Genomic DNA, 9473 nt, shown 5'->3' with positions numbered 1-9473 from the left:
GAGAAGCTGAGGCTTCAGTTGACCTGCTGGGGGCTCTTCTGCCCGTGAACCAAGTGAAGGCAGAGGTAAGGGCCTTACCTGAGGCCGCCCACTGACCCCCCACGTTGGTCCTCTTGCATTTCCACCTTTCCCTGACTCCTGCCTCCCTCCTGACCTCCCTGTTGTTTATGGCACAGCGTTTCTACCTCTGTGGCCTGCGCCTCAGGATCCCTGGTAGCAAATGCACTGCCCCAAACAGGGCTGCACAGAACAGACCTCTCCCCACCCCCATGTGGGGCTGATGAAGGTATACTTCTGAGCAGCAAGGCCCCGGGCTAGCAGTTAGGCTGAAAGGATGTATTTGAGGCTTTGGGTGGAGAAGGCCTCAAAAGAGATCCCAGGGGATTTGCAACTAACCAGTTAAACATGCCAATTCCCAGAGGTCCTGGAGTTCCTCAGCGCTGCTCAGATAAGAACTGACAAGAGGAAGGATGAAGTTTTGGCCTCAGAGGTCTGAGTACACTATGCTGGGGATGATTAACCCCTGGCCTGGGGTGGGGGCGGGGATGTGCAGATCAAAGGCCCTCGGATGAATGAACAGTCTTGGAATTCTGGGGGAGAAAGGCACTGACTGCTCTAAACAAATGTGCTCTAAGCGAAGCACATTTAGCATCCCCATGGTTTCAGGGAGACCTGGGGCTTTTGGTAACCAGGATTGATCACCCCAGCCACGGGGCAGGAATGATCTTTCTGCATTTCTGCCCTCTTTATTGATTCCCACCCCTTACGAGAGACAAACATCCATGCTGTCACTGAACTGAGTCCCAGAAAAACCAAACCCATCCTTCTTGGGGACTCCTGGATCCGGTCCATGCCTGCCCCTGCTCTCACATTCCTCTGAGGACCCCCCACTCCTGCCGTTTTTTCCTTCCTATAGACTGGGGTACCTTCCTCTTTTGGGGAAGGGCGCCTTCCTCCTCATACCAGCTCACCATTCAGCCTCCAACCTTCCCAGGAAATGGGAGCCACCTGGCAGGAGGATCAGATTCCTGGAAAGTGACGGGGCTGCCTCTACCCCACTGCCACCGTTATCCCTCAGTGCTCACCTTGTCCCAGAAGAGCGGACTCCCTCCATCGCTCAGGCCCGGGAAAGGCGGCTGGCTGGCTGGCTTTCTGGCTGGCGAAAGGCCAGGTGAAGATGGGGGAGGGCTGGGGGGAGGTGCCATGCCCAGAAAGGGGCAGGGGCAGGCCCAGGAGACAGGCAGTGAGAGTATTGGCTGAAGACCACAATATCTCGGTAGGGAAGGAGGGGCTGCAGGGGCTGCGGTATCTGAGGATCCCTGGGTGGGTGGGGCCAAGGCCAGGGGCATCTGGGAAACAGACCTCCTTCTGAAATTCAAAGTTGAGCTGCTAAGATACTGGCTCCTGGAACCTGTAAGACAAAACTGAAGACTGTAGACGGGCATCCAAGGCTGCCACACTCTGAAAGGACAGCTTCCAGGTGAGTATGACATACTGCTGGACACACGGACTCCTAGCCTCAGTTTCCAGGATCTTTCTCACTGTCTTGACCCCCCAGCTAGCAAGGGGGAGGCCCTTCCCCTGGAGCCAGGGTGGTTGCTCAGGGACTTAGCAGTCAGCAGAGAGAGCTGGAGCAGGAATACACACCTGCAAAAATGAGGGGATGTCAAGCAGTGACCTCAAGGTCAGGACCTAGTTGGAAGTAGCTCTGCCACATCCACAGCAGCCCATGGCTGCCTGATCTATCCCTACCTGATCTCCCAGCTGCCCTGTGCAATCCTGGGTACTCCAGAAACTCCACATCTAGCAGCCCTCAGCCATCCCTTCTGGGCAGGGCTGACCCCAGGAGCCCTAGCTTTTGTTGGGACCAACATGGGATGAGGAAATGCTTGACACCAGGTTCCCAAGCCCCACAGTGGTCTGAGGGCTCCCTTCTTCCCTGAAGGCAACCCTGAGTGCCCTCCCAAGAAAGAGATCCCAGGATTTAAAGTGTGACTTGCAAACTAGGTTACAGGCAAACTGGACTCACTTGTGGCTCCGCAGTTCTCAGGGGGAAAATTGGGGCAACTGAGTGTCGTTGGAACTAATAAAGTCTTCCTTAGGTCCCATGTTTATTATACCCCAGCAGAGCTTCCTCCCGACTGAGGCCATCCACTGGCGTGTTACTAATATACGTTTATGCAGCAGCGTCTGCACACCTGGGGAGAATCTGCAAAGAGAAAGGCCACGTTCCCTTCCCCCCAGAAACTCATGGGATGGGGACAAGCAAAGGGAGAAGGTTGCTGGAAAGTTCAGGAGCAGATAAGGGAGGCCTTCCTCAAGGGGTCACCTGTGGGTGGAAACCCTCGAGTGAATGAGAGGGAAAGGCAAAGCTAGGGGGAGAAAGGGCAGGAGGTGCCTCGGGGTCCATGCGGGAGACGATGGGGCAAAGCAGGCAGGGACCAAGTCACCGCACATCTGGGGACGCGGGGGAACAGCCCCTCGCCCTTCAGGGAACATCCAGGGCTGGGCTCTTCCTGGGGAAGAGGCGACGGGGGTGGGGGGCGGCGCATTTGCCCCTTCGTTCCGCGTTTCCGATGCATTTAATGGGTTGGTCCGCTGCTCTGTCTCCAGCCAAACGCTATGTGGTGGGCTCTGGTGCTGCTGCTGCTGCCGTCGACGGCGCCGCGCCCGAGCCGGGCGGGGCCTCTCCAGAAGGTCCCAGTTTTCCAGCTCACTCACCAGGGTCCCTGGGGGAGCTGGGCCGGCAACGCCACGGTCTCGCCCTGCGAAGGGCTCCCCACCGCGGGAATCACGACCCTGACCCTCGCGAACCGCGGCCTGGAGCGCCTGCCGGGCTGCCTGCCGCGCGCGCTGCACAGTCTCGACGGCAGCCACAACCTGCTGCGCGCCCTGAGCGCGCCCGAGCTCGGTCACCTGCCGCGGCTGCAGGTGCTGACGCTGCGCCACAACCGCATCGCCGCGCTGCTCTGGGGCCCCGGCGCGCCCGCGGGACTGCACACGCTCGACCTCAGCTACAACCTGCTGGAAGCCCTGCCGCCGTGCTCCGGGCCCGTGCTGCCCGGCCTCCGAACTCTCGCGCTGGCCGGGAACCCGCTGCGGGCGCTGCAGACCGGAGCCTTCGCCTGCTTCCCCGCGCTGCGCCTGCTCAACCTGTCCTGCACCGCTCTGGGCCGCGGCGACCACGAGGGCATCGCCGACGCTGCCTTCGCGGGGGCTGGTGGCGCGCCCCTGGCTGCGCTCGAGGTCCTGGATCTCAGCGGCACGTTCCTCCGGCGCGGTGAGTGTGTCGAGCCCGAGGGGCCGGCGATCTGGGGAGAAAGGGCTGTGAACTTCCTCGAGGGGCGCTGCCCCTGGCGCCTGCTCACAAGACCCCTCAAAAAGACCCGCCCCGAGATTCCCCGAGCAGAGGGCACCCTGTTCGAAGCGCCGCATCAGGCTTCACTCCTTGAGTCCCAAGAGGTGGGGACGATTATCTCCGTTCTGCATGCGAGGGAACCAGGGCACAGAGAAAGGGGAATGGCTGGCCCGCGGCCTCCCAGGTCACTAGCGGTGCCTCCACATCCGAACCCAAGCGTTCTGGGTCCAGAGCCCACACTTTTAGCCTTTCTGTTCTGCTCCCCAGCAGAGCTGGTCAATGCTTGTAGAATGGGGAGTGGATGCAGTGCTTTGGAGCTGATGAATGGAAGAACTTGGTACCAAACATTTAGTTAACGAGAAGCACCTGATGCTCAGAGGATGCCTTCATTGATTTCTATTCAGTTGGCTAAAACTCTTTCTGTGAATGTTGAATTCTTCAATAAGACACAGGAGGGAGGTGAGAATACCTGTTTTCCTGTATTTGGCATGTTCTGACTCTGATTCACAAGGTTGGTGTTATTTTTTAAAAACACTTCTCGTCTACACAGTAAGTCCCCTACATACGAAGGAGTTCTGTTCCTAGAACGTGCTCGTAAGTCCAATTTGTTGGTAAGCCCAACAAAGTCAGCCCAGGTACCCAACTAACACAATCGGCTATATAGTACTGTACTGTAATAGGTTTGTAATACTTTTCACACAAATAATACATAAGAAACAAACACAAAAAATAAAGAAAACATTTTTTAATCCTACCGTACACTACCTTGAAAAGTACAGTAGTCCAGTACAACAGCTGGCATCCAGGGGCTGGCATCGAGTGAACAGGAAAGAAGACTCACTGACTGGAGGAGGGAGAGGAGGTGGGAGATGGTAGAGCTGAAGGGTCGCCAGCAACAGGAGACGGAGGGCAAGCTGCCATTTTACTCACGCCTGACGTTGATGGCATAGGTTCTGCTTCCTTGCTGGATTCAATTCTATCTACCCTCTTAAGACAAAAATCCAGTGGTATCTGAGTATTAGCTCCTTTTTTCTTATCATAGATGACACGGTAGCACTGGATTGCATTCTGAACGGCTGCTGCAAACTTCATGTACTGTTCTACACATTCTAGTCCTGTGCCTCAAAAACTAACAGTGCCTCCTCAAATAGGACTAACTTACATGATTGGACATGCGAATGCATGTTCGCATCTTTGAAAGTTCACAACTTGAATGTTCATATGTAGGGGACTTACTGTAATCACCTGTTCCACCACCGACAAGAGAACAAAGAACAGGAAACAGGAGAAGGGGCACGTTCTCCATTTACTAGGAGAGCCACGAAATGAGCTTCCTGGGCCTCCTCCTGCCTCACTCCTCCTCTCCTTCCTTACATTCCTCAAAGGTTTCCCTTGCTCCTAGTAGCCACCAGAGTAAAGGCTGGGGTACTTCTGTGTGGGGTTTAACAAGAGGGTGGGGCAACAGTGGACTTGGAGACAGTGTCCTGGGGTCAAGCCCCACCCTGTCCCTTACCCACTGTGTGGCCTTTCGCCAGTCATTGTCCTCTGGGGCCTCAGCCACCTGGGGCTGGAAAAGGAAGAACTGGTCATCTCCGAGGGCCCTTCCAGCTGAAATGGCTCATGCTTCTGAGATTCCCAAAGCTGCCCGCTGTACCCATGCTCTGCAATGACCTTCACCACTCACCTTGTCACTCTCGTCGTTTCCTTAATCCTGTGCCGGCCTCCTGGGTTTATGCCTTCCCAGGTAGTGGGCAGTTGCCCCTCTGTGTTTCAGTTCAGTCTGGATGGATCAGAGACCTGCCGAAGCTCACGTCCCTCTACCTAAGGAAGATGCCCAGGCTGAACAGCCTGGAGGGGGACATTTTCAAGATGAGCCCTGACCTGCAGCAGCTGGATTGTCAAGATTCGCCAGCACTTACCTCTGTCCATACACACATCTTTCAAGACGCGCCTCTCCTACAGGTCCTTCATTTCCAGAAGTAAGTGTTCCTGAAGCACGTGACTGAGTTTTGCCCAGTACACTAAGTTGAATAGGCGTAACTATTTTATAGGATAAACCAGACCTTACTTTTCCTTCCATTGCTCCTTGAAGGCCTCGCCGGGGTCTTGTTCCTCTTCATCCTTCGGGTGATATGGTGGGCACATCCTAGAGAGTCCATCCAGCCTAAAAACCAAGCAAATCAGTCCTGTCCAGAGTGATGTTAAAACTTCAAACTCTCATGCATGTTAAGTTTCCTTTAAGCCCAGGATGAGAAACTTGCAGTGGGAAGAGGAGTTGAGGGCATCAGGGTCTTCTCTATTTCTCCATCCACCTGCTTCCCCATGTGTTTATGCAAGTCAGCAGCCCCTTCCAGGGCTTGAGCAGGTCCTACTTGCATTGGGACCTGGGGATGGTGCCGTCTGGCCCAGTGGATGTCCCAAGTTTCACTATATCTGCCCTCCTTCCCAAGAGCAACTACTGTCCTGACTTCTAGCAGGAAGGGCGACGTCCCTTTGAAGATGATCCCAGGCCACCTCCTTTCCTGTGGGCCCACAGCTGGGCCCTGGGCAGCAAGCACTGTTGCCGCACCATCACTCTCAAACGTAGCCACTTCTCTTTTTACTCTGCTAGCTCCAGAGTACTCACTGTGGGGCTTATCACAAGGGAAAATGACATAGAACATGCAAAGCACTTAGCTCAGTGCCTGGCACATTGTGTGTGCTCTATAACATTAGTTAAGATCGTCATGGCGGTTGTGATGAAGGTGAGATAATGATGACAGTGATGGTGGTAGTGGTAACCCTGATGATGGTGAACTGGTGATAGGATGGTAATGGTGATGACGATGGTGGCAGTGGTGATGATGTGGATGGGATGAGAGTGATATCATCTCTGGCTCAGACTCCTCTTTTGAGCTTCAGACTGATGCAGCATTATTTAAGGTTATCAAATATGGGACCAAACTGCCTGAGCTCAATCCTGACTCCACCCACCACTTACTAGCTATGTGAGTTGGGGCAAGTTACCTAGTGCTTCTGTGGCTCAGTTTCCTCATCTGTGAAATGGGGATAATGATCAAATTCTCCCTCCACTGCACTGTTGTGAGAAGAAATGTTTTGATATGTGCCTAGAACAGCGCCTGGCACAGAACAGGAGGTTTGTGTTATTACTCCTGGGTATCTCCACTGGATGTCTCATAGGTCTTTCAGGATGTAGCACACAGCTAGATACATGAGCCTGGAAATCATGGAAGGCCTGGGCTGGACATCCCTAACTGAGCGCCCTCAGCACAGAGATGGTGGAGGAGGCATCAGGTGATGATGGTGGATGCTGATGGGGATAGTGGTGAAGGCACCAGTAACAATGATGCTGTGGAGGGTGATGGTGGTGGTGGTGATGACAGCATGGCCCTTGCTTTCAGGGAGTGCACAGTTCTGTAGGCAGCGGACATCTGCCAATTGTCACGATATGCTGGGATCAGTAACAGAGGCACACACCATGTACCATGCTATAAGGCAAGTGGGGTTAACGATCAGCTCCAGCAGACTGGAAGAAGAACATCATTGATCCATATCTTCAACGGTGAGTCCAAACTCACCAGGTGGAAAAAGGCAACCTAGACCCCAAGAAAAGCAGGCATACCTGGGTCAGAAGTGGTGGCTGGGCTTCCCTGGTGGCACAGTGGTTGAGAGTCCGCCTGCCGATGCAGGGGACACGGGTTCGTGCCCCGGTCCGGGAGGATCCCACATGCCGCGCAGCGGCTGGGCCCGTGAGCCATGGCCGCTGAGCCTGCGCGTCCGGAGTCTGTGCTCCGCAACGGGAGAGGCCGCAACAGTGAGAGGCCCGCGTACCGCAAAAAAAAAAAAAAAAAAAAAAGAAGTGGTGGCTGCTTCCTCTCATCCCTACACTTCTCAGTTCGCTGCAATCTGACCACCCACTTCAGCTTCATGATTGAATGGGACCAGTGGCATTTCAGCTGCTACATCCAGTGGACACTTCTCTATCCACTGAGCCCCTTGTTGAGTCTTTCCTCCCTCTTGACACTCTCTCCTTGTCCTCAGGATGTTGCCCTGGTGCTTCTCCATCCTTTCTGCATAGGCCTTCTTAAGGTCATTGGCTATTTCCACTTCTTATACCTTTTTTGCATGTCATTTCTCACGCTACATGCTTCCTCTAGCATTGTCCCCACCCCCTTGTCTGATGCCGTAGGATTTGGCAAAATGTGGGGTGTTGGTGACATTCTTTCTCAGTGGAGCCAGATGGGAGTGGGTTGAAGAGTCAGTGCAGGTGCAGACGGATCTTAAGGTTGGCTCCCCAGTTACCAGGTCCAGTCTGGTCTCCATTCCCAATAGCTCCTGTGCCAGCCCTTCCTACCCGCCCTGAAGGGCAGATTGATATCAGGTTCTCATCATTCCCTACCCCAATAACCAAGAGCCTTCTAATCGGTGACTCCACCTTCAGAGGCCCACATGTTAGTGCAGGAAGTCTCAAACGTTTCTGTGCCATGGACTCCTGTGGCAGTCTGTGAAGCCTATGGGCCTTTCTCAGAAGAATGTTCTGATGTACATAAAGTAGGGTACGTACGTAGGATTCCAAAGAAACCAATTATAGTTAACAAAACGTTTTTAAATGTGTGTTTTAGGAATATATGTGTGTGGGGTGTGCTTCTTTATTTAACACCGTAAATAACAAAATCCAGCAGCAGGTCCAATAACTTCCATAATTTTGATGATTATAAATGACAGAAAACTACTGAAAACTGATATGGACATATCTGTGATTTGTTGGTGATTCACCTGTGATTTGCTGCCTTCTTTCGCCACTGTAGCAAATGGTAAATTTCAGTTAGAGGTTTGTGAAAGTAAAGAAGTAATATTCTCCATCCAAGTTCACAGACCCTGTCTCCAAGGACTTCAGGTCAAGAACCCTTGTAACCCAGTCACCATATTCAGCCAAGAGATCTGTCTAAATTGTAATCTGATTGAGACTTAAGCCAAATGAGAACCTTTCCATGCTTTCCGTGGCTGGAGGGAAAGGTTTAACTCTCTGGCTGGCTCAGCCCAGGCCCCCACTGTACCCCACTGTGCTCCAGCTGGGGGAGGAGTCACTCCCAGAAGGCTGGGAGCTCTCAAGCCTCTGAAGCTCATTAACTGCCCTCTCCCCTGCTGGATCCTCTTCCCTTCTTCTCAGCCCACCTTGCTTCTGGCTCTCCTTAGCTCACCCACAGCCTCCCCTGGGAGGCTATCTGTGATAGATGCTGGGGGACGTGTGCGTGCCCTGGCACAGCCAGCACCCTCTGAAGAAGGGATGGCACCCTCCTGGCTGCTCTGCCCACCCGGCATGCCCAACGCCATCCACAGTCCTCTCCGACAACACTACATGCAGGAGGGAGACGCCTTTGGCAATATTTCAGCAAAAAAAGAGAAAAGGGATTGTTTAGAGGGCGAGGGGAAACTTCTTCCACACTAGGGCTCTGTAAGCTCAGATGCAGAGAACACCTGGGTGCCATCATGCGCCAGGATGTGATGCAGGTTCTCCCTCAGCATGTGGATGGCAAATGCAGCTTGTCTTTATCATATGCAAGTTGCACTGGATGGCAGAAAGTGCTGTCAGAAAGGAAAGGACTCCTTTTCCTTATTTATAAAATGAGTGAAATATTGGGAATTCCCTGGCGGTCCAGTGGTTAGGAGTTGGCGCTCTCACTGCCGGGAACCAGGTTCAATTCCTGGTGAGGGAGATAAGATCCCACAAGCACAGCCAAAAAAAAAAAAAAAGTGAAATATTATCTACCTCATGATCAATGAGATAATGTTACCTGAACCACTAAGCAACGTTACTTCCCCCAAAATACGGTAATCCTTTTCCTCTCCCCTTCAGGCAAAAAGAAAAATATTTCCTTTGAAAGATGAAGTGCTAAGTAAACTCCCATCCTAAGATTTCTACTCTATCTCTGTGAATCCTGCTAAAAGCGAGCATTTGCATATATATACCCATATATGTGGGTACAGCTTAAGTTTCAATATAAATGGCACACACATATATTCAGTGCTCCACAGGGGATAACTGTCAGGTGCCCACTGGCCAGGAGTGTTAGAGCAGATCTGGGTGGTAGGTCCTTCCTTGCCCAGAACATCT

The 9473-nt window shown here is 53.1% G+C and overlaps 1 protein-coding gene across 1 annotated transcript in view; it reads left to right on the top strand.

The window, feature by feature from the left end:
• Positions 1-2568: 2568 nt before the first annotated feature.
• The window catches only part of LRRN4 (leucine rich repeat neuronal 4), a 12003-nt gene continuing 5098 nt past the window's right edge, over positions 2569-9473 (top strand). The window contains exons 1-2 of the mRNA XM_081255424.1: positions 2569-3280; positions 5133-5337. Of these exons, the coding sequence (XP_081111550.1) occupies positions 2623-3280; positions 5133-5337 (863 nt within the window). The 5' untranslated portion in view covers positions 2569-2622. The remainder of the gene's footprint in view (positions 3281-5132; positions 5338-9473) is intronic.

The sequence above is a fragment of the Mesoplodon bidens genome, assembly GCF_964165515.1.
Source record: "Mesoplodon bidens genome assembly, chromosome: 15".
Taxonomy (NCBI): Eukaryota; Metazoa; Chordata; class Mammalia; order Artiodactyla; family Ziphiidae; genus Mesoplodon; species Mesoplodon bidens.
Note: the sequence above shows the minus strand (reverse complement) of the source record. Positions and strands in the feature narration are given on the sequence as shown.